A 25,074-nucleotide genomic window follows, 5' to 3' on the forward strand; every position below is an offset into this window, starting at 1 on the left:
TTTTTTTTCTTTTTGTATGAAAGGAAAGGAAAGCGGCTTGGATTAGCCGAGCCGTTTTACTGGAAGCAGCCAAGTGGAGGCTAAAGTCATAGAAAAAGATAGGGTCACAGCTAACTTGCACGGTAATATGTGAAGGTGGGGGTTATCCACTTATATTGTACTATGTGTCTTGATGTCATTTAAAAGGATTCAATTAATGAATTTGGCTCCAAGCTTTTGAAATTGGATAAGATAAGTCAAAATGACAAAATTCTTGATTCTATTATCTTAATTACACTTCACTTATGATAATAACACATTTTACATATTATTATTCTACAACCACTCCCATCACTTAATTAGAGAAAGTAAAGGCTTTTTTTTTTTTTTTAATTCACCAACAAATTTTCCCCAATTATTTTTTAATTGCTAATTTTTCAATTTACCTAACTGTAACATCCCAGGCTCTACCGAGATATTGTCCGCTTTGGGCCCCAGGCCCGCACGGTTTTGTTCCTGGGCCAGGGAACCACCTCCTAGCCCAAAACGCGTCTCGGGAACTCAAGGCCTGCTACTCCTTATGTACAGTACTTCCACCTTGTGCTTAGCCGATGTGGGATTTCGCCTAAGGTGCAGTCCCTGACATACACCCCCCCTTAGGGACTCAGCGTCCTCGCTGAGGTTTGCCCCACCACCAGCCATAGGGACAAGGCTTGGCTCTGATACCAAGTTTGTAACATCCCAGGCTCTACCGAGATATTGTCCGCTTTGGGCCCCAGGCCCGCACGGTTTTGTTCCTGGGCCAGGGAACCACCTCCTAGCCCAAAACGCGTCTCGGGAACTCAAGGCCTGCTACTCCTTATGTACAGTACTTCCACCTTGTGCTTAGCCGATGTGGGATTTCGCCTAAGGTGCAGTCCCTGACACTAACCCTAAATTATTTCTTGTTAACATTTATTAACATGAGCACTATTGAAAGTGAGTAAACCAAACATATCTTTTCTTTTTAAATGAGTTGTTAATCATAGCTAATTAACTTAAGTTGGAGAAGAAAATTCATTTGTGCCTTACAAAGTAATTTAAAAAAAAAAAAATTGATGAAATACCTAATTAGATTGCTAATTGGGATGGAGACACAGAAACTTCATTTTCCACTTGCCATTAATGGTCTTTAGGTATAAGATTTAAAATTTAACAGAATAAAAAATTTATTAGCCATTAAACCCTTAATTATATTGGGGAGATGAGGAGCCATATATATTATTTAACACAAAAAAAAAAAAAGTTAATTATTTTATTTTTGTGATCTAAGTAAAGGTCCAATAATTTTTCGGCTTGGCTTTGGTAAAGATATAATTTTTAGGGTTTTGACTAGCAAGTGTTAAAGTTTCATTCTTCAACTTACAGTTTTCAAAACTAACTCATGAGAGAGTGTTTTGTTGGGTGGCAAGAACAATAGTGGAGGTCTTTTTTCCCTTCCTCTTCTTTCTTTTATCTTGTGCCCATTTATTTATTTTATTTTATTTTATTTGAGAGGGATTTTTTTAATTTTTAATATAACAATGAAGTTGTAAAGCTAATTTTTTTTTTCCAAACTAATGGAATCTTCCCTTTTAATTAAAATAAATTAAGCTTATTTTCCCCCATCAAGACCAAAACATCTTGATCATAGTTAATGCTCCAGACAAGAGGGGGAAAAAAAATCTCATATAAGCCATTATTAGCCATCACCTTGTATAATTAAAGTTTTGGTGCTATACATGTTATGATTGAGTTGATCTGATCTGCAATTCAAACAACATCACAGTAAGTTTTTTTCCTTTCCATTGTTTTATTATTTCATATTCCCAATTACTGTTATGTGCTTTGTTAGTTAGGAATGGTAGCTGATATGAAGCAATCACATGATGCAGGAAAAATCTAATAAAAAAAAAAAGAAATAAAATATATTAATTGATTTGGAGTTCCTTTTGGATTTCTCTCTCTGCTTTATCTTTTTTTTTTTTTTCTTCTTCTTCTTCCATTCCATACAACTATTTTTTCATAAAGTTTCTTATAAGGCAAGTCGAGGATCCAAATCTTTGAAATGAAAAAGAGTCTTGAAAATCAAAAGGGATAGAGGAAAATGTGGAAATTTTGTCATAATTATTGAGAAAGAGAATTCAGAATTATGATGTGATTATTAGGAAGTTACAAGGAAAGAGGAGAAAAAGTTTAGTATAGAAAAGAAAAGATTACAGTACTAAAGTATCAGCTATTTCAATTATACAGAATGGTGTCCATAGAAAGTTAACTAAAAGAACTTGTAATCTATGAAGAAAAGGCTCCTCCATTTAAAGGATAAGTCAAAAAGTGATATGAATATACAAAATGTAGATAATGCAAGACTAATCAAAATATTATTTATGAGATTAACAATTGGTTTCCTGCTTTTCTTTTTCATTCAGCTCATTATCCATTTAATCATTCTTATTTTTTTCATCTTATTACTAAAAATATATTCTAATTCTGTCCCTAGCTCAAATAATTAAGTGTTTGCTTACAAAAGCAAATCACATTCAAAAGATTATAAACACTTAAGATATAATATTCACAGTTTGCTTGCATATTGTGATATCAGTGATATGCATGCATGCAGACAATTATATGTTTCACAAATACAAACTACAAATAGCATGTGTAAAGAATAAAGACAGATGGTAGACTTAATATATATAATACTTGTTGTGAATAGATCATGTATATAACTTTGCATATTAACAAGTTCTAATTTAAATTTCTTGATCACCATTATAATCCATATAATAGCTAGGCTACACAAATATATGTTGTTCTAGTAAATTCCTGCATCAACATCATCTTAATTATAATATTATATCAAAACAAAAGTTTCAAATTTACTGCTTTCTTTTTTTTTTAGTTAGGCTTCTGCTGGACTTTGAACTCACAATCTCACAGCAGTAAATATGACTGCAATACCATTGAACCAAAGCTCATTGGTTCTCTCTTTTCGACTCTCATATCTTTCCATGTCCTAGAACTTATGGATTTTGAATATTACCATATGTCTAACAAGAACTTTGCCTCTGTAAACACACAATATGATAAAAGCCTTCCAATATAGTAATTTGCATAAGCTAAGACTAATAAAATGACATTTAATTAGAATTTTCCAATTAAACTAGCCTGAAATTTTAACACGACACGAAATCTCATTAGACCCACTAAATGCAGAAAGAACACCTTTGTAGGGATGCTGTCGCGTTGGGAAAGTAGTCAAATAAGGGTGCCTTGACAGGCTGTTACGACACCATTAGCAGGAATCACGAAAAATCCTGCATTATAAAAGGGTTCTAATCCACATTGGGGAAGTGGTTCTAATCTTTATCCAACTTTGAGAGGCAGTTAGATGTTGAAGAGTAGATGTTGGAAGTCAGGTAAATAGCTACCACCACATGATGCCATGCAATATTGAGTATATCATAACAAAATGGAACAAAAGCTGATAAGATTTAATATAATAGATTTCTTACAAAGAGCCTTGATGTGTATCTGTACAATTTTATGTCACTCGTCCATGAATGCCCATTGCTTAACATTAGGTCACACAAGTTTCAAGATGAAAACGGATTGACCACCTCTTCCTCTCCTTGTTTTGATTGTAATTGAACTAATAAAAAAAATTTAGTTCTCTCCCTCTTCAACCCTCTTCGCAAAGGACTCGTTAGTTGAAAAGCAAAAACGTGACCTAATGAAAAAGAAATAAAGCACAAGCATGCACAAACTATAGCAACTGCAGATAAATGACCGAGTGAGATTGAGTAAATTCTGATTGTCACTTCTTTTCTATCCTATCATCAACTAAAAAGCTTACATCATGGAGTTAATTCTGTGAAGAATTGTTTTCTTTTTGTGTTTGAACCCTTAAATCTCTTTAAGCCTTAGCTACCCAGTTTTTATATCAAAGTAATCATTCCTTCCGACTTGAATCTCCCTATCAAATTCATCCAGAAATTCATTAGTTGAAATCACAAGAAGAGATTTTTAAAGCAAGCAACCTGCATCAGGAATTCTCCAAATTTAACACAATCAAGTATGGCTGGAGCTCTTAATTTCAAAGCAGTTAGACATTAGACCAAAACTATGTTATAATAAATAGACTAAGTAATAATACAATTAAAGAATTCATTAGCACTAAATTCCAACAATCTCTATTGAGTAGTTCAATTTTGTAACCAGGCCTGAAAAAATAACTACCAGTCCAAAACTAACTCAAGTATGCCTTCCCTACATCTCCAGCTTATGTTGTTGCTTTTATGAAGCTTAAAAGTAAAGCCAACTGGATTCTTTCAAGATAAAGTCATCGCAAGAACATGGATACACAATTGTCGGTGTTTATGATGACCGATTCTCTATAATCATATCCAGTGATCTTATCTGAACAAGGAATGACCCAGCCGATATTCAGCTTCAGAAAAAGCGAAAGATGTCTAACAAAAGTAGGGTGCAGCATAGACAAATAAAGAAAGTGTTACTAGAGATCTATGGATGAAATATGATATATCTAGGTTGTCACAAAAACCACAATGGTCAATGCAACTCATGCATCAATTTTAGACAAATAATCAACAAGCACGAAACAAATTTACATAGTTTTGCACTCACTGAATAGTGACTATTAAAGCAATTGCGACATGATTTGACACAACAAGTAATGAAGAAAATTCTGGAACCCATCCTTTCATCAATGGCATCCATGTATAGGATGCAAAACATACATTTTATGTTATTATGGGATTGGATAGCACAAAATTCAAGTCAGAAACTAGCACTGAGTCGGAAGTGTATTAAAGCATAAAGAATGGTTTGTACTTTGGAAATGTTCTTTGTCAACAATGTTCCGTTGGATATTTGCATAAATTTCTAAATATTAATAAAGAAGTATGACATAGAACGGTTACGTAAATGAGAATAAACGATTATACTCCACCAGGAGTTTTGATCAATGTCTTTTGATCTGATGAATAAAATAGATAATTAAGTTCTCAAAGAGGATTAAGTTCTCAAAGAGGTTTATTGATATGAACAATGATAAAAGATAATGAATATGTTCATAATACAAAATAACATATTTATAGGTTTAGGCTTAAACATTAAAAACCTAAAAATAACACAAGAAAACGTAACTAGACAAAACCCTAGTAAGGATGGTGGCACGGGCGTGCTAGAGGTGACACGGCTGTGCTGGAACTCTCAGAGGCTAGCACGGGGCGGGCTTGGCATGACACGGGCGTGCCGGAACTCGAATTGTAACTAGACTCGATGGCACGGGCGTGCTTGTCATGGCACGGGCGTGCTAGGACTTCCAGAGGCTAGCACGGTCAGGCTATCTGTGGCACGGGTGTGCCTGAATTTCTTGGTCTTGGGCATGCCTCGCGTCCTGGACTTCCAGAGTCTGGCACGGGCATGCTAGAGGTGGCACGGCCGTGCATCTTTTTCCTTGGTTTGCATCGATCCAAGTCTTCCAAATATTGAAGTGCAAGTTGCTCCGCATCAAAGTATCATTAACTTTAGTTGGCAGCTTAACAGCCCCATAACATTTGAGAAATGCACTTTAAGTAAATACAACTTTATTTCCACAAAAATGCACTCTGCACAAAAAGAACTAATGTAATAGATATTTTTGGTGTTGACAAGTTTATTTGAAGAAATTGTTCAAGAGTATGCTCTAGTGCAACAGGCTTCATGAATTGCAAGCCCTAGGATGGATGAGATGCATGTGGCCGTCACCCTGGATTAAGGTGTCCTTAAGAAAATATTATTACAGGATTAATCCCAATGCCTACAAGATCCACGATAACAAAGTGGAGGTTAGTTATTTCCCAATATCTATACAAGTTACAATAGGGAATGCACAAAAGGAACATAATGTCTAACAAATAAAACCCTGGAATAAGGTAGCAAGACACAAAATTCTAACTAAAAACTGGCAACCTTAACAAGTACAGACTAGAGGACTGAAAATTTAATGTGGAAAAATATTTTCTTCTGTTTGATTCATCAATAGGGACAAATATATATACACATACAAGATACTATAAACTTATTAGGAATCTAACTCCTAACAGAGTTCTATTCACAACTAATCCTTAACACTCCCCCTCAAGTTGGAGCATAGATGTTAATCATGCCCAGTTACAAAGATAGTTAACCCGACGTCCATTTAGAACTTTCGTAAAAATATTTCCTAACTGTTCACTTGTTTTAACGTGCTCTGTAGAGATAACAACCTGTTGTACTTTTCACGAATGAAATGACAATCAATCTCGATATGTTTTGTTCGTTCAAGGAATACTGGATTTGATGCAATGTGAAGAGCAGCTTAATTATCACACTATAACTTTGCAGGCAATGATGACTTGAAGCCAATTTCCTCTAATAACTGACGAATCAAAATTAATTCACAAGCAGATTGTGCCATAGCTCGATATTCTGATTCAGCACTCGATCGTGAGACTATATTTTGTTTCTTGGTCCTCCACGATATTAAGTTTCCATCCACAAAGACACAATATCCTAAAGTTGATCTTCCATCAACCTTCGAACCTACCCAATCTGCATTTGAAAAACACTCAATGTCCAAATGCCCATGATTACTGCAAAGGAGACCACGACCTGGATTACCTTGCAAGTAGCACAAAATCTGTCCTAAAGCTTCCTAATGGATAACAGTGGGAGAAGACATAAACTAGCTTAAGACGCTCACAGAGTAAGCAATATCTGGATGTGTTACTGTAAAGTAATTCAGTTTGCCCAATAACCTTCTATACATCTCAGGATCATCAAATAGCTCACCACCAATTGAAAGTTGCAAATTAGGAGTCATTGGAGCACTGCATGGCTTGACACCCAACTTTCCAATTTCCTTCAGTAAGTCAAGGGCATACTTCCTTTGAGATAAGAAGATGCCTCTCTTACATCTAGACACTTCAATAACCAAAAAATACTTCAACAATCCTAAGTCTTTTGTCTGCAACTGAGCCTGGAGAAATGACTTGAGTGATGTAATGCCGACTAAATCACTCTTTGTAATAACAATATTATCAACATAAACCACAAGTAGAATCAAACCAGTCTTAGTACTTCTGAAAAATACAGAATGATCAGAAGTACTCTTCTGCATGCCAAATTGATGTACCACATTGCAAAATCTACTAAACCAAGCTCGAGGACTCTGTTTTAGGCCATAAAGAGATTTCGAAGTTTACACACTTTACCTGACTCCCCCTGAGCAACAAAGTCTGGTGGTAGCTCCATGTTAACTTCCTCCTGAAGATCCCCATAAAGAAGGGCATTCTTAACGTCCAGCTGATGTAAAGGCCAGTCAAAAGTAGTTGCTAAAGAAATAAATAAATGAACAGAAGACAATTTGACGACAGGAGCAAAAGTATCAGAATATCAAGGCCACAAATCTAAGAATAGCTCTTAGTAACTAATCGAGCCTTGAGACGAGTAACAGACTTATCAGGATTCACTTTAACGGTAAAAACCCACTTACAACCAATAGCTTTCTTACCTACTGGGAGAGGCACAAGATCCCAAGTACCATTAGCATCTAAGGCAGTCATCTCCTCTCTCATTGCTGCACACCAACCAAGATGGGACAAAGGTTGGGCAATAGTGTTAGGGGTAGAGACAGAGTCTAGGTTACTTACAAAAACACTTCTATTCCAAATGAAAGTCCCTAAACATTTTTGGGCTAACACTGTCTCTACTGCATGTTATTTACTCCTAGAATGGTCACCAACACTGACAGCCACCACATGCAGGGAATCCAGTGATCGGATTTTGAGGGAACACCAGAATTTTCTATGCAAATGGGAAAAATCAAGTTTAAAGAGCCACAAGCTATGATACCATGTAAATTTAATGTAGAAAAATATTTTCTTCTGTTTGATTCATTAATAGGGACACATATATATACACATACAATATATTATAAACCTATTAGGAATCTAACTCCTAACAGAGTTCTATTTACAACTAATCCTTAACAAGGACAAAGGAAAGAATGATCTTCAAAGATAGTGACCACCAGTGTAAAAGAGCAAAGATGTAAAAGTTTGTGATAAAATCCTTCTTCTACTATAAAATGTAATTTCTCACAAAAATGCTAAATATAGGGGGAGATCTTTGTACATGGGAGGTATAAAGAAGAAACCATACCAGGATTAATTATTTTATCAACAAGACACTCGGGGATCCTATTGTGGGTTTCTATAAACTGTAAATGCACCAAGCAAAGGTAAATGCTCCTACGTGCAATTCTCCAATTCCCTAGTTGTTGTGCTTTTCTTTTTGAAAAGAAAAAATAATTGAAAATGGAAAGACATTTTAATGGAATGATAGAGGTCTGATCTGAAGGACCACATAATGAAGGAGGAAGGGCCTCCCTCTTCAATAGAATGATTCTTTTGCTAGGAACCAGCGTACTTGAGATAGAGTGCCAAGCCATGTATATCCCACTCTTGCTAGTCAGAAGTGGTTAAATTCCATAGTTTTGGTATATGTAAAGAACAATCTTCTGGAGGAGTTAAATTGTGAAGTGGAAGATAAATAATCATTTAAACTAGTTGTTTCCTTTCTCCTTTTTCTCCCTACATCAGATTATAGTTGATTTTCTAAATTCTCTTCTGCTGGCAATTGACAACATTTGCCTAATTCTCTGCTGTTGGACTCCTGTATCTGTTCACAAAGACCATCACCATCATTTAAATCCTCCAGAGCAAGCCTTGACTAATATTTATGGATGTGTAGTCTGCTAGATAAATTGTGCAAACAAGCTTAGGGAGAAATCTATTTCATCAATAGAGTAGGACTGAGGTATGTGAGTTGTAACCAACTTTAAGTAAGGCATAATAAATAAATGTAATTTTAGGTTTTAAAAAAGATTTTAAACAATGCTTTTTCTTTCTTTTACTCACCCAAATTTCAAACCCTATTGAAAGAATAACAAAGAACTGTTCAGTCCATATATTAAGCAATTAATTAAAAAAAGCATCGAGATAACTGCAAAGCATATCACAAAAACAGAAACATCCAATTCAAATGAAATTTACTACAAGAAAATAAGAAAAGAGATTCATAAAAATTCACAATAACTACACAAAATCCTCTTTGTCAAACTATCAGCAATCAAATCAAGATACAAAGCATTAACTAATAGATTAAAAAAAATGCTCACCGACATGATGCTAATCTGATTCTGCTGTTGTGTAAAACACGTTGCATTCTTCATCCAAATCCCCAAAATCAGGATGCCAGTTTATCCTTACAGGACTCACAAATTTGTCTCTTTAGGCCTTTAAGGACTCCTGCATTTCAGTTGAAATCTATTTAGAGTCACCCTCAAGAACAACGATCAACTTTATTAAAAGAAACCAAAAGTTTATATTCATAAAATCATCCAAAATTCACATTTTTCATTGTCTTGGGTCAATTACAATAATGAAGCAATATTATTAAAACTGAAAGCAACCTAATACAATCCATTGCTTTATATCACTAAAAGTTTCCATCTTTCATTTAATGTGAGAGCCAAACAGAATCAGTATCTCTCACCTTAATAATGACACGGGTCCGTTTGTTTAGTACGAAAAAATGTAGGAGGAGAAGATTCAAATCAGAATTTTTAATCCAGCCCTCTGGGTTGCGAAGATAACAAAAACTTATGCAAATTAATAGCGAAATATTTTGAATTCTCTGCAATTCTGGGAGTTGAGGGTTTGCGGACGTTAGTTTGAAGAGTAGTAGCTATTAGCTAAGCTGCAGGGATGGCGAAACAAATCCGTTCACCAACTTACAAAAATTTTGGAGATAAAACGCAGCGTTGCAGGATTTGGTAATATGGAATGGGCCTTTATTGGACTTGGTTGCCATCTCCTCTTGATGTCCAAGCACAACTGTAGAAGTAGGGCACGTTAACTGGGCTCAGGCCATGAAATATTGGGTTAGAAGGTTAACGCTTTTCCCTTGTTTAAGCGCATAAGAATGTCCTCCCTGTCGTCCACAAACGACAAGGAAAGTCTTTCCTGCCGTTTTAATGAGAGGAAATGTTTTTCGTCCTTTGTAGAGGGCCGGACTTGTCGTCGAGAAATACGGTCACTTCACTTGTTACTTTCTATACACCCAGCCACACTTGAAAAATCCTATTCTGAGGTTAGTAGTCGCTCTCGCACCATCCTGGCCAGAGAGACCGAACATTTCTGTGGTGTTCATATCTCAGTCGCTCCCTCTCTTTGTCTCCGCAATCAAAGAGGTAAAAAATGTGCCAATCCCAGTTTTGTTTTGTAAAAAGCAATTTACCAGTGCTTCTCATAATTTGATCTTTTCTACTACTTTGTTTATTCAAATATATTTTATTTCAGGTGGAGATGGCTTCCATTGTTGCAAACTTACCGCCTACAGTCTTGGTGATCCCAAGTAGAAGCACCCTTTTTAGTACTCGTCAAAAGCTTCGCGTTTCTCCCATTAGAGGTAAGCCTTATAGCTTCTAAAGATTCTAACATGGCTGTTATTCTACTTTTAACTTCAGGAACTCTATGGTTTGGTTCAACCGTTCTTGTCTATCTATAATAGTTTTAGAACGTTATTTTATTGGAAAATTTGATTTTTGAAGCTCTGTTGCTCTTGGTGGATAGTGCAAGAAAAACTGATATCTAGAAATTAAGTGTTAGGGTGAGCTGAGAGTTGGTTGAATGAGCAGGATAAAAACAAACCGCCTGCTCTTGCCCTTTGATGTCAGGATGAGTCCATCTTAAAGCAATTTAGAATTCTATATTTTAATTCTGAAATTGGTTATGTTTTAGCTAAATTCTATGGAAATTGATAGAATTTGCAAATGAATCTGAACATAATAAGGGTATAAGTTAATAGCTAAAATGATTCCATATTTACAATCCAATTCAAACAAGTGAATCCATTTGACGAACATTTGGTTTTTTAATGAAATTCATCTACACTTAGTGTAGGCAAGAATCAAATGAATGCTTCATTAAATCTACACCCTGCGAGCTAATGGAATTTGTCCACGAGTTATGAATTACGGTCTTCATGTTAAATTTAGGGTAATTTCCATAAGTTAGGAGTCCAGACATTGTTGTTGTGGTATTGAAAGCTTGGGTTTGTGATTGAGAATTCATAATGGAATAAATTTGCAGAAGTCGGTTTGTCATGCAAGGAACCTGGGTTACATTCCTCTTTCTTTGCTTATACTCTCTTTTCTTTTCTCCTAAAGACTTGACAATCTCGCATTGCAGAGAGACAAAGTTGTGCAGCTGTTGTTGTGAAGGCTGCTGGAGAAAGCTCTGAGTCATCTACCTCCCTCAGCATTGTTAAGTCTGTACAGAATGTTGTGAGTCTCCTTTATAAACTTTCTTTTCTGTTGTGTTCTTTGTCAGTTTAACTGTTTCTAGCCCCTTTTATAATCATTTCTTCTTATATTTGTAGTTTCTACTAACAAGCAAAGATGAAATTGTATTCATGTTGCTGACTACAAACAATATACTTGTTTTTAAGATTCACAGATGCTTTTATTATAGTTGTTATAATTATGAATATATATAAACTTTAATGCCCATGTAGCATTTAACTGTTTCTGATATATCTTTGATTGATTGAAAACAGTGGGATAAACCTGAAGATCGGGTGGCTCTTATTGGTTTGGGGTTTGCAGCTATAGTAGGTCTATGGGCATCAGCAAATCTTGTATCGGTAAGTACTTTCACTCATTCCTTTGAATATTATAAGATAATAATATTAGCAAAATGGATATACTGGAGACGTCTTGAACCAAAAATTAATTAATCATGCAATTAAATGAGTATGGTGGAAACAGCCTGCTTGCTATTGTTAATCGGTCTGTTCAAGCTCCAGGATCAGTTCTGGCTATTGCGAAATGAATCAAGTTTCTCTTGCATAACCGGCCATCTTTTTGGATTTACCACATTTATACAGAAGGCAACTTTTGTGCTGATTGGATGGCCAAGTTTGCTTCATCTCTTCCATTAGGTTCTCATATTTTTTATGATCCTCCTTCTGGCATTCCTTTAATGTTGCATGTTAGGGACATTGCTTATTCCAGATTCTGTTCTAGTTAGTTTGGTTTCTTTTCTCTTGTATTTACCAAAAAAAAGAAAAATGAGTATGGTGGAAATTGATGATAAAAAGATTAAATGGACCTGCATACAAGTATTAATTATTATTATTATTATAATACATCCATAATCCACCAGCCTTTTCCTTTTCTATTCTCCTACTTATGTAAGGAGTTAAGCATCTATCTTTTTCTAATCAAGGGAATGCAAGGCTCTATATACTCCCAATTTGCTTATGCCTTCTAATCGAGTCTAAAACCAAATTAAAGTTTAGATATTTTTCATGAAGATGTCTATATAGTTACAGGAAAAAAGATCTGGAAATTAAGTTTAAAGTTTAAACCATGAGAGGGGTGATTTTACTTATTTTAGTTATATTTATAGTAGAGATCTCCGAATAATATATTACCACCCTCCCAATCAGCACAGAGCAATACATATGCCAATGCACACTCTACTTATCGTTCTACTGCCTTTGCCATAACAATAAATCTGATAGTTTTATTTTGCATATTTTAATTGGTATTAACAGGCTGTTGACAAGTTGCCGGTCATCCCAAGTGCATTAGAACTAATTGGCATCCTGTACTCTTCGGTGAGTTCATATATCCACCAACTATTCCTGATAATGTGAGATGAAAAGAAGCAAAACTGGCAACAGCATAAACAGACCTTATGTTTGACAGAATTTAAGCTTCATTTACTACCTTATCTTTTTTTTTTTTTTTTTTTTTCTCTCTCGGTTGGTTGCTTTACAAGTTATTATGATCTCTACTGCATTTGTATTTTCTTTATTTGCTGGCACTAATACAAACTTCTGTATTCATTTCAGTGGTTTGTATACCGGTACCTCCTATTCAAACCCGACCGGTACGTAAAGTTCCAGAAACCTTTTGTTTTGTTTACCAAGTTAATTTAAAATGTTTTAATAGCGCATGATCCTCATATGGAATCCTTATTTTTCCAGTAACTGAACTTTTTAATTGTTACTCATTTTTGCCTACAGGGAAGAGTTAGTCCAGATCATCAACAAAACAATATCTGATGTATTGGGCCAGTGAATAATGCTTCCTAATGCAGTCTGTAGTGTAATTTCAGATCATGGATCTTTTCTATGTTAATGCGTCAGATGCATCTGTATTAGTATATAGAAGCTATGAACATTTGATTTAAGTATTTTAATTGGTGGATACAAGTTTTTGATAAATCAAATGAAATCCCAAGTTCCTTTTTTTTTTTTTTTTTTTTATTATTTTCACTCCGTGCTACTCTTCAATTGTTTAGATTATGTGAATTCGGTTAATTGAAAGACTGAGCCTTACCATAAGCCATCAGAGGTAATTCTTATATAGTAGTCAGTCCCAAGTATTTTAAGTATCTCCGTTTACAAAATAATTACGTCATAATTACACTATTTAGTTTCTACGAAATAACTTGGATGACTTACAGACTCGAACAAATCATCACCCACGAGCTACCCTCTTTTATATTGGGCATTATTCAATGAACTTCACTTTTGGCCCAGTAGGAAAAATTTAATACTAGTATTGGTGGGGCGCGCCAGGCCCTTGCAGCAGTTCAACGCATGGGCGACGCTCGAAGACCCCAGTAGCAAGCCACTGGAATGGGCCCTCCCCTAAAAAAATTAATTTAATATCATGTGGACCAATGGCCCACGTATCAGATATTAAACTGATAAGAACAGATACTACACTTGATCTTAGCCAAAAGGCCGAGAAAGGTATGCTTAATTCTGTGTCTCGTCTTCCATTTTGTTACCCTCCTCAGCTTGGCCATTTCAGATTATTTTTCGATGTGGGTTTTAGCATAACAGTTCACATCAAAATCTATTAGTGCATGAGATATATGATAATGCCAGGCTTTGGCTTATGGTTTGCTGAGAAATAGAATAATAACGGCGGCGACAAGGAGTATGTAATAAGTTAATTTCATATTTCTACCGAAAACTTCACCTGAATTAGGGATCTATAGATGAAATGACCAGCCATATTGATTTAGTTTTTATTGCTTGCCAAATTTATTTAATGAAACAGAGCTATCTGTTAACCAATGTGAAGATATCTTTTTAGCTAATTATGAAAACCCAACAAGGTGCTAGTTCAACACCATTAAGAACTAGATGTATTACGAGAAGGAAGAGGCATAGGAAAGTAATAGGAAGTTAAAAAGAAACTGATTTAATTTGAAAGGGTTGTTTTATATAGAAACATATGGAGAAGCCAACTCCCTCAGTTTTCAGTAGTTCTATGCAGAAGTATAATAAAGTTTATGTCAAGGCCTTTCTTATTACAACTATATCAGTTTAATGTGTTATTTCAATTGGGTATTATATATGTATATTCGCGTCACACATATTTACTAGTACACAAATAAAATAGCATATCGGTGCAGGGTTCGATCAAACTGTATCAGTGCAGTATACCCCTATAGGACATTCATCAAAGCATTTAACTCAGTTTGTTGGTTGGCTCTATAAAGAGCTAACCTTCAAAAATTAGCGTATGCCACTATTAGAGGCAAGCACACGGTATTCTTTAGTAAAAGGCGAAAGAATAGTTCGCTTTGTGCTTACCACATGGCTCCGTTGGTATTAAAGATGGAATTGCTTTCAACTATATAGGCAGGTTTCAGTCAAGGTTGTTAAGTTCTAACCAATGTGGGATTGAATTATTTCTATGAAAAGAATAAGACTGTACCACATTCTAATTAAAATGCCAAGGATATGATGCCTGCATGCATTATCTATATGCTACTATAGAATGCTTTTTGGCTCCCGATCGTCGCTGGTAACTATTCTCGTAAAAGAAAACATCACTTAGATTGGTTGTTAAAAAATTATATGAAAGAAATGAAAGTTAATAATTTCATTTGGATGACATTGTTTCTCAATAGATTTTAAATTTAAGTATATCAATCCTCTAAATTCAATCTCAGTTATTAAATAATAGAAATGAATATTTAAAAGTCTATGCAGGCTAATATCTTCTAATTAAATTAAAGCCTAATTACTCCAATGAACTTCCTTTAGAAAAGAAATCCACAAACAATAAATATAAATACTCTTAGGGAATACTATAAAATGAACTAAACATCCGAAACATTTGCTAACATAATTAAATGTTTAAAACTTAAAATTGCAGGGCTTCTCCCAAAACGGGAGCCCTTCCAGAAATTTTCGAAGGCCAAAGTTCAACCAACCCAGGCCCAAGCTCACCGTATTTGGGGCTCCTAGGAAAAGTTTTTTAACTAGCTTTGGTGGGGCGCGCCAGGCCCTTGCAGTAGTGCAACGCATGGGCGACGCTCGAGGACCCCAGTAGCAAGCTACTGGAATGGGCCCCCCCTAAAAAAATTAATTTAATATCATGTGGACCAATGGTCCACGTATCAGATATTAAACTGATAAGAACAGATACTACACTTGATCTTAGCCAAAAGGCCGAGAAAGGTATGCCTTCTTTGTTGTTGAGTTTCTTTATTTATAATAGTCGTTCCCTTTGTTCTCTTTGTTTTCTTACGATGTGGGATCTGAAGGCAGTAACCACATGCAACCGTCCGCGGCTGCAAGCTTAAGTTAAAATATGCTATGGCCAAAACGTTATTATTTGGCTCAATAATTGGCAAGTACTCAAATGAGTCCTTGCTTTCAAACAAGACTGAAACGACCTTTACTATGTCATCTGAAAACCCGATTTTCAATTCATTTAATGCACATCTCAACCACTGTTAAACCCAAAGCAAAATCACAAAATATCGTTTCTTTTTCATTTTCTTCCAATCAAACACCTTCATACTATGCACTCTTTCTCCAATGTTGCCTCAACCAAAAGGCTCTAGTCCCTGGAAAACAGCTCCATGCTTGCTTATGCCATCTGGGTCTTGGATTTGATGAATTTTTAGCGACTAAATTAGTCAATCTTTATTGCATTTGCAATTGTTTACGTGAAGCACACCTGTTGTTTGATAAAATTCCTAAAAGAAATTTGTTTCTCTGGAATATATTGATCCAGGGATATGCGTGGTATGGTCCCCACGGAGTTGCAATTGAGCTTTATTATAGAATGTTTGATTATGGTTTAGTGCCTGATAACTTTACTTTCCCTTTTGTTCTAAAAGCGTGTTCAACGGTTTCAGCTATTGAGGATGGGAGAAAGATTCATGGACAGGTAATAAGAAGTGGATGGGAAGGGGATGTGTTTGTAGGTGCAGCTTTAATTGACATGTATGCAAAATGTGGTCTTGTGGATAATGCACGTGAAGTTTTTGACAAGATTGCTGTAAGAGATGTTGTTTTGTGGAATTCTATGCTTGCTGCGTATTCTCAAAATGATAAACCAGATAAGTCAATTTCTTTGTGTAGTGAAATGGTGTTGTCAGGTTTGAGGCCAAGTGAAGCCACTCTTGTGACTGTCATATCAGCTTCAGCTGCTATTGGACTCCTTCCTCAAGGTAAGGAGCTTCATGGGTTTGCATGGAGATGGAGGTTTGAGTCAAATGATAAGGTGAAAACAACATTATTGGATATGTATGCAAAGTGTGGTTCATTGAAGGTGGCCCATAATTTGTTCGACCAACTGAAAGAGAAAAGGGTTGTATCTTGGAATGCAATGATTACTGGGTACGCAATGCATGGTCGTACAAATGAGGCGCTGGAATTGTTTGATAAAATGAGGGAAGTGGCAAAACCTGATCATATAACATTTGTCGGTGTTCTGTCAGCTTGTAGCCATGACTGTTTGCTTGAAAAAGGTCGGTACTTTTTTGAATCAATGGTGAGAGATTACCATATTGAACCAGCAATTCAGCATTATACGTGCATGATTGATCTACTTGGCCATTCAGGTCGATTAGTTGAGGCTTATCATCTTATAATGCAAATGAGAATGGTGCCAGATGCTGGTATATGGGGTGCTTTACTGAATTCATGTAAAATCCATGGGAATGTAGAGTTCGGGGAACTTGCACTAGAGAAATTGATTGAGTTTGAACCTGATGATGCTGGCAACTATGCGATATTATCAAACATTTATGCTCAAGCCGGGAGATGGGATGGAGTTGCAAAGTTGAGAAAATTAATGACTGATAAGGGACTGAAAAAAAGTATTGATTGATGTGGAAAACAAAATTCATGCACTTGTTTCTGGAGACACTTAAGCATACTTAATCTGAGGCAATATTTGCTGAGTTAAAGAGTTTGGAATTGGACGAATTAATGGAAGATGTTGCTTTGTGCCTAATATAGGTTCAAATTTTCATGGTGCAGAAGATGGTGGAAAAGACTAATAGGACGCACAGAAAAAGGCTAGCTATTGAATTTGGATTGATATCATTTTAGAGATGGATTATATACTGTTGGTCATTCTTGGTGAACTGAACATAAGTTGGATTGCAAGATTCATAGTTCAAGAACAAAAAAGTATGGTGCAATTGGTGCGGTGCATTGGAAAAATCTAAGGTAGGGAAATGAAGAAGAGCCTAAGTGATGGTTGCTGTTTTCAAAGGAGAAATACATAAAAAAAATTATGCAAATCCTTGGATTGGAAGTAGACAGGATAAATTTAACAAAATGAAGACATCGGTAGGAGGCAAGAGAGACATTATCCTTATTTTGGAAGAACATAACTTGAATTTTAGGAGCAAATATAATTATCCTTTGCATTTCTAGCGAATAACATCGAATAGGATAGATTCAAATAACATGCACTGTTCTCATCATTTTGTTCCTTGGAATTTGAATAAAAACTATGGAAGAGAATTGAGTCTCCAGTCATAGGTGAGAAAGTGGGTGTTTTTTTCATTTTTTTTTTTTTTCTCTTGGATTGTTACCAACTGTGGCAGTAACCTCACTTGAATTTGGAGATGTTTAAGCATTCTGTTCACCTTGAGCTTTTGGAGTAAAATTTAAACCTATCTTTCGGTCAGATCTCAGTTTAGATCAGATTTTAGTGCTGATTTCACTAATTCTGCTGCTGCAAAGTTCAAACCAAATGTATCACAATTCTAGCTGATAAAATTTCCACATTGCGAAAAGGTATGCTAAAATCAATAAAATTTCGCGTACAGAAAGTAACTTTTTGTTCTGTTGAAAGAACTGGTCTAACATATCTTTCTGTTGAATTGATGATGAAAATCTTTTGTGTTAGTAATTTTTATATTACATTCATAATCAATCGGAAAACCTTACCTTTTACCCCTCCAAAAGTGATGAGCTTGGCAAGACAATCATGTAAACATGTCAAAGCAAGCCTTTCCATCTCTCCATAGAAATCTGCAGTAAATCCATGATTCAGAATCTCTTCTGGAGAAGCAGGTCCATGGAATAATATTTCTTCCTCATCACACATCAATTCATCTCTCTGAGATAAAAAAGCCTACCTTCTTGCACATTAGTACCATCAGATCTAGAGACCTCTACATCAAGGGTATCAGTTTGGTTGCCAGTACTCAAGTTGTTATCAGACGTCACTTTCTGATCATCAGGTTCCTTCTCCTGATTTTTCCCATTCTGGTCTGCAGGAATTGTGGCTATCTGGTTTTCTTTTGCTTCCTGCATGTCTACAGTGGCATTTTTTTTTTTTTCATGGAAGAAACGTCGCAGCATTCAAATGTGAAAAGTCCCATCGTGCACACAACTCATACAAGATCAATCATAAAATTCTTCTAAGGGTGGAAGCAATCATAGGAAAAGGAAAAAAATTTACATAATTCATGTCAATAAAAAAATGGTAGGAAATAAGAAAGCAATTACAAGAAAAGAGAGAGAGAGAGAGAGAGAGAGAGAGAGAGAGAGAGAGAGAGAACAATAGAAATCTTTTGCAAAAAACACAGTAAGATGCTAATCAAAAGGGAGTTATTATAAAAACACATACTCAGTAGTTTTCTTCTGTTTTAAATAAGCCTAACTTATAATTTATATCAAACTAATTGAACCAGCAAATAGTCAATTGGCCAACTATGGAAGTGAGTTCTTGATTTAAGGAAGATGAGAGAGGCGGATGGCCAGATTGGGGAGTAATCCTACACTCAAATTCATGTGTTCTTAACCTGACCGTAAAATTTGTATGCTTTAATCCGGAATCTGTTATATTTCATGAGGTGTGTTAATACCGGGAAGAATTTTAGCAGCCTTGGATGCCACCACCAAAAATGAACAGAGCTCTCTCGTGTCGAGCGGTTGAACGACGTCCGCCAACAATGATCTTGCCACAATTAGCAAGGCTAATTAGTTCATGCAGATGGAAAACATAGAAAATCCTAATAATTGGAAAACTTTAAGGACTACTAGGGAAAACAAAGACCTGTATGCAAACTTTGAAGAGCCCAAGACTGTAGAACTAAGAATACAGTGAGCAGGAGTAACAGAAAAGGTAGGGAAGGAACCAGAAACTGTGACTGGATTTTCCTGCTAAAAATCATAGAATATACAGCAACTTAAGTAGGAAAAGATGGATAAGTGAAGTAATAAGTCAAAGAGAAAAATTAAAGAATAAAGAAAAGTCCATCCCTATCCAAGAAAACATAAATAATTGAATATTCAAAGGAAGGTGGAGATGGATAATATAGCACTGAACCGCAGAGATCAAGGTAATGTAGAGAATAAATATAATGAAGACAAAATCAAGCCTATTCGAGCTAAGGGCAAGATAATTCCACTTTTATTCTCATAGCAAAGCTAATTGCTAAAATATCATATTCCCATTAAACTTACAAACTACATATGTAAGATACGACCAAAGTCAGGACTCTGGATGTGAAAATTTCCATACCTGTTGATCTTGTTTAATGTCCTGAATTTCCTGCTCTTTCTTGTCCGAATCAAGAATCTCTTGGTACTTTCTCTTTCTGGTTTCTTGAGAGAAGCTATAGCCTGAGGATCCAATAGCAGCAAAAGTAGCAGCATTTGTCTCCTCAACAGAGGCTTTACTGTTATCATATTCTCCCCAAGAATGAGCCGTTCTCTGCTCATTTACTTCCAGATTCTTGCACTTAACACATTTGCAATTCTCTGAGCATCTGATGTTTGCTTGGAAGCACTCGCAGTACTTCTTGATGCAATTAGATTTTTTGCAGTGGCATCCCTTCTGTTCTCCTACGAGCATGATTGGAACAGTCTTCGCATTATCCTATGTTTGTGCAAAACACGTTAAATGCAGTTAATAAAGTTAAGACAGAGAAACAAAAAGACATTTATGTAAGAAACAAGAAATCCATCAGCAAATTCAAATTGTTATCCACTAATCAAACTGCATTGTAAAACTTCAACACTAAAACTCACATCTTTAAAATGTTCTGTAAATTGAATGTTCCATGATATAAGGCAACAATATTATGTCAAGTGAGGAGTTATTCGGTAATGCTGAAGTTTAAGGACCTAGGAAGGCTAATTCTACCATGTTTCTTTAGTTCATTAAGGATACACATTTGTAGACTTGATATTCTCTCATGGTAAATTTTCAATTCTTTCATTTCTTTCAGTCTGCTTGACGTTCAATTTTTTGCTGTTATAAATCCCAATTGAATTAAGACCCTAAGCAAAAAAATAAGTAACTGCTAGACATGCGAGCGTAACTGTTATAAGAGCATTAGCAACAACGGTAATACAGCAAACCTGAGGTGAAAAATCAGATCTTTAACTACTAATAGAGGATATTTTTCAGTTTACTGAAATTTCAAGAACATATGTTATATTCAAAAGTTGTTTAACTAATTTGACTTGTGTGATTTGCATTGGGCTTGAAGTAAGGAACAAATCCAGCAAGCAAGCTAAGAGGAGTGAGGGTGAAAGACAGTTTAGCATACAAACAGTACATAAATGGTTCTAAGCAACAACAGAATGAAGAAAGATGATCTGATCCTGATTAATTCAGGACGATGGCTTGCTGAATGGACCTACACGGATAACACTTGCATACCCCATCAGTTTGGGAACTGCTAGCAATCTTTGGCTTGAAAGCTTTTCGGTTACGCTTCAGAATACTTTCAATAGTTGATTTCCTTATAGCCTCATTCTCAATATTATTATGACAAGCAGAACAGCCGCAACCATCACAGAATGCTCCAGAAGCAAAGCATTCACAGTACCTGCCAATTTGTTGATGATCATTTTCTAGTTAGTGAGAGCCAACAAATGTAATTTCCTCCTATTATGCAGCATATCATTAGGAAAATCCATTCATACATGCATTGGGGAAAAACACCATTTTCGTAGGCCGAAGCAACAACTTCTGGACAGCTACAAAGAATCATTGATACAGGATAAAATAATGATACGTATATAGTTAAGTACATTAATGTAAGATTTGTCTTTTACTTTTTCAAATATATGTAGATTCTGGACTCACAGTTGTATGCATTTCGATTGCTTGCAGTGACATCGTCTGCGAATCATTGGAGCACCGCTGATTATTCTGGCGCGTAACCGTGGCATCAATCTTGGAGAGTCTAACTTCCCATCATGAAATAAATAAATGGAAAATTTCAACAAAATATTATCAACTTTTCCCGATCTGACAACAATAAAGCGTTAGCAAAAGCGATTCCGTATCAATAGAGGCAATCGCACGCAGAATTGCAAAGCTAAACATTTCTATGCACTGGATTTTTTTTTTTTCTTCTCAAGGAAGGTTTTCAACTAAAACGTTTTTAGTGAACAAAATTCAGAGGGTAGTTAAAAGAGAAATACAATCGCAAGTCATTCCAAATTCCAATTAATCAAATCAGGGAGCTATTTTAACTTAGAAGAGGACTCACATTGCAGGAAATGGAGAACGTGGAAGCGAAGGTGGATCTGCCTGCGGCGATGTAGAGACCAGAGGTGACAAACCGAACTCAGTGAAAACTAGCCGCCTAGCCAGCTTTCTTTGATTGAAACTTGATGTGTCCGTAACAATTATTGTAGTTCTTTCTACTGATTCTAGCGTTTTAGGCGGGAAATCCAACGTCACATCAACAGTATGTATTGCTTTTTCAAATGATTCAACTGTTTTTTGGCGGGAACTCTCCACCCTCGTTTTGCTCCATCAACACTTTAAATTCTCGGAAAAAGATGCTAGGTTAATTAAAATTCGAATAAATAAATACTTCTGGACTCTGTTTACAACCCGATAAAGTGTGAGAAACGATGAGGAAAGGCCAATGTTCAAAATTTTAATGTGATCTTGGAAAAGTAAAGTATGAGTATGTAGTAACGATTAAGTAAATGCCTAAAAATGAGGCAAAGTCCTTCGGTCTATAGTCTATACAAGAGCAAACTCATCGGGAAACGTACGCTACTAACCTTTATCTTTTGCTTTTGGATTCGTTTTCTCAGCAACCAAACAGAATTAAAAGCTTTCAATTACACTAAAACAATGCAAATAGGCAAAAAGAAGTGAAGGAAGAGAATTACAGTGAAGCTAGATTTCGGAGAGCTCCGAGTCACTGAATAGAGAGAAAGAGACAGATATTGGAACGAAACTTAGAGAAATTTGAAATCTGATGAAATGACTCGCTTGCAATTTGTAAACATGTATAGGGCGGAAAGTATCCTTGAGACGACAGGAAGAAGTTCTTTTGAAAAGAAAAAAACATATTTCTTGCGAGTAATTATAAGTTGCTCATTTCAGTCGCGGTTTATTGCACCTCCTTTCCGTTCCAACTCGACGCTAACAAACGATATTTTTACTTTGTTTCTACTTTAGGTAGTTACTAAAGCACTGGTTTTTTTATAAATTTTATCGAAATGAAATTTCAATTCTAATTTTTTAATTAATTTGTATAATGAAAGCTTTTAATATTAAATTCCAGATTAATTTTTATATTTATCTCTCAATATGCAGGTTTAAAATTTAAAAATATTTAAATATTAAAATATAAAGCTCATGTAAATCTAATCGTCTGTTTATCCTTAATTTTTCATCTAAAAAGCCCGAAACTGTCAGTACAAATATTCAAAAAATAGATTAATTTACAGCTGAATTAAAATCCACAGTTTATGTAAAAGGCTTTATATCATAAAATAAAATGAACTAAATTCTAGCGGTGATAGCATATAATTTCCCTATAATAACAAATATAAAAAAATGATTACATACAAATATTTTAAATGACAACATTATTTTTAATTGGTTATGCAAATAATAAAAATGTAAAATATTATATTTAATCTTTTCATCCATTAATATCATCTTTGTACTAGTAAAATATCCACTATTATTGAAAGACACATCCTACAATCGTGATACCCTCACTTTTATTTTCCAATTATCTTTATTTGTATTCAAAATTTCAATTATATCGTACTTTTAACTTGTATTGGATAATTTACAGCTGCAAAAACATGTTAAATAGTCTTTAAAAAATGAGACAAAAAAAAGTTTGAGCTACCCCATTACTGAAAATAGTTGAAATGAAGAAAATTCTGAACTTTAAGAAAAAAAAAAAGAATAATATATGTAAAATGAGATATCAATACACTTTTGTCAAAAATACATAAGAATATAGTGATACAACTTAATATATATTATTTTTAAGAAAGTTAAAGTGTTTCTTGAGAGTGAACAATTTAAAATTTTTAAAAAATGCATTACTGCACTATTTAAAAAAAATTAAACGAAAACACTAATAAAAATACACAAATAACCAAATCAAGCGTTAAAAACATTAATACACTAATAAAGCATTGAAATGTTTGTGTAACTTCACAAATTTGAAGCCATTAATATACAGAAACGTTTGTTATTAAACTTTATCATTTTTTAAAAAATTTAATAATTAATAATAATTACTTAAATCCATTAATACATTAAATAATCAAATCAAATCAAATCAAAAATATTAATTCAAAATAAATCAAAATAAAAATGTAAATAATCAAATCAAACCAAATCAAAAACACTAACTCAAAATAAATTCAAACCAAACCAATATATTAATACATTGAATAATCAAATCAAATCAAATCAGAAACACTAACTTTAAATAAATTCAAATAAAATCAAATCAAACCAATACATTAATATATTAAATAATCAAATCATAACATGCTAATTAAAAGCCTGATTGGAGGAATATACCACATGTCAAATTAAAATGCCAAGTGGATATGACACATGTCAACTTTCTAAGGAAAAAATGCTTACTTTATATATATACTAGCAATATATCCATGCTATGCACGGTTAAAAAAAAATTAAAATTAGAGAATATATATATATATATAAATATAATTTATAGATTATTAAATGAAATTTATTTTATTGTGCTATTAAAAATATTATAAAAATATATTAATAGTAAAAAAATAGCTTGATTTTTTATTATCAAATTTTTTATTATTAAAGTAAAAATTAGTAGATAGGTATGTGTTCAGGAATATGGATTAAAAATATTGAAATTTATAGAGACAAATAAAAAAAAAAAGCAAAATGGAAGGTGGTAAAATTCATTAATTTGATTTATTTTAAAATTAATGTAAAATATATTTAACTCATTATTTCATTAAAATTCATGAATAAATAATTTATTTTAAATAATTAAGAGTTGTATAAATCTTCAACTTATCATATTATTAATACTATAATTAATCAATTATATTTAACATAATTTAATTTAATATAAAATTTTTTAGTTTTTAATATTAAATAATAGTTGCATATATCATTCAAATTTATAAATTATGTAATTTATTTATATCATTAAAAGTTATATAAATTGTTACTCAATACACTGTTAATTCTCTAATGTTATATTAATCAATTATATTTAAGATAGTTTAATTCAATCATAAATTAATTAATTTTTAAATAAATATAAAAATAAACAATTAAGCCACACACATGTCATTAATTTAGAATCCCACGTGACAATACTAAAAAAAATTCTTCCTACTTTATATATATATATATATATATATATATATATATATATATATATATTGATATTG

General features: G+C 34.1%; 3 protein-coding genes, 1 long non-coding RNA gene and 3 other non-coding genes across 9 annotated transcripts; 2 read left to right on the forward strand and 5 right to left on the reverse strand.

The window, feature by feature from the left end:
- Window positions 1–3,988: 3,988 nt before the first annotated feature.
- On the reverse strand, window positions 3,989–9,835 carry LOC105635009 (uncharacterized). Of its 3 annotated transcripts, none has more exons than XR_005177739.2 (3): window positions 9,601–9,835; window positions 9,224–9,353; window positions 3,989–4,416 (listed from the first exon to the last, which is right to left on the reverse strand). It is a non-coding gene; the product is annotated as an uncharacterized LOC105635009 (long non-coding RNA). The 3 variants fall into 3 exon arrangements; XR_002284459.3 differs by lacking the exon at window positions 3,989–4,416 and adding an exon at window positions 5,022–5,821; XR_001046903.4 differs by lacking the exon at window positions 3,989–4,416 and adding an exon at window positions 5,022–5,630 and having other exon boundaries at window positions 9,601–9,834.
- Window positions 9,836–10,139: 304 nt separating this feature from the next.
- Window positions 10,140–13,371, forward strand: LOC105635011 (CURVATURE THYLAKOID protein). Its single transcript, XM_012217987.3, has 7 exons — window positions 10,140–10,297; window positions 10,407–10,515; window positions 11,298–11,392; window positions 11,665–11,751; window positions 12,667–12,729; window positions 12,967–13,004; window positions 13,141–13,371. Exons 2-7 carry the CDS (start codon window positions 10,413–10,415, stop codon window positions 13,193–13,195), a joined length of 441 nt encoding a protein of 146 aa, XP_012073377.1. The 5' UTR covers window positions 10,140–10,297; window positions 10,407–10,412; the 3' UTR covers window positions 13,196–13,371.
- Window positions 13,372–13,684: 313 nt separating this feature from the next.
- On the reverse strand, window positions 13,685–13,879 carry LOC119370180 (U2 spliceosomal RNA). The gene has a single exon (XR_005177757.1). It is a non-coding gene; the product is annotated as a U2 spliceosomal RNA (small nuclear RNA).
- Window positions 13,880–14,620: 741 nt separating this feature from the next.
- Window positions 14,621–14,736, reverse strand: LOC119370181 (U5 spliceosomal RNA). The gene has a single exon (XR_005177758.1). It is a non-coding gene; the product is annotated as a U5 spliceosomal RNA (small nuclear RNA).
- A 674-nt stretch (window positions 14,737–15,410) lies between these two features.
- Window positions 15,411–15,604, reverse strand: LOC119370179 (U2 spliceosomal RNA). The gene has a single exon (XR_005177755.1). It is a non-coding gene; the product is annotated as a U2 spliceosomal RNA (small nuclear RNA).
- LOC105635088 (pentatricopeptide repeat-containing protein CRR2, chloroplastic) lies at window positions 15,443–18,073 on the forward strand. The gene has a single exon (XM_020679663.3). The coding sequence runs from the start codon at window positions 15,785–15,787 to the stop codon at window positions 17,261–17,263; it is 1,479 nt and encodes a 492-aa protein (XP_020535322.1). The 5' UTR covers window positions 15,443–15,784; the 3' UTR covers window positions 17,264–18,073.
- LOC105635090 (Tesmin/TSO1-like CXC domain-containing protein) lies at window positions 17,781–22,171 on the reverse strand (the record flags this gene model as incomplete). The annotated part of the gene is made up of 10 exons (XM_037637721.2): window positions 17,781–18,121; window positions 18,337–18,420; window positions 18,528–18,707; window positions 19,260–19,351; window positions 19,451–19,557; window positions 19,919–20,275; window positions 21,065–21,233; window positions 21,331–21,384; window positions 21,494–21,658; window positions 21,903–22,171. Coding segments are annotated over 10 exons (1,521 nt in total), but the record flags the coding sequence as incomplete, so codon positions are not given.
- Between the last annotated feature and the right edge of the window lie 2,903 nt (window positions 22,172–25,074).

This window comes from Jatropha curcas, chromosome 1 (assembly GCF_041381405.1).
Source record: "Jatropha curcas cultivar XTBG-Jc1 chromosome 1, XTBG_Jcur_1.0, whole genome shotgun sequence".
Lineage (NCBI taxonomy): Eukaryota > Viridiplantae > Streptophyta > Magnoliopsida > Malpighiales > Euphorbiaceae > Jatropha > Jatropha curcas.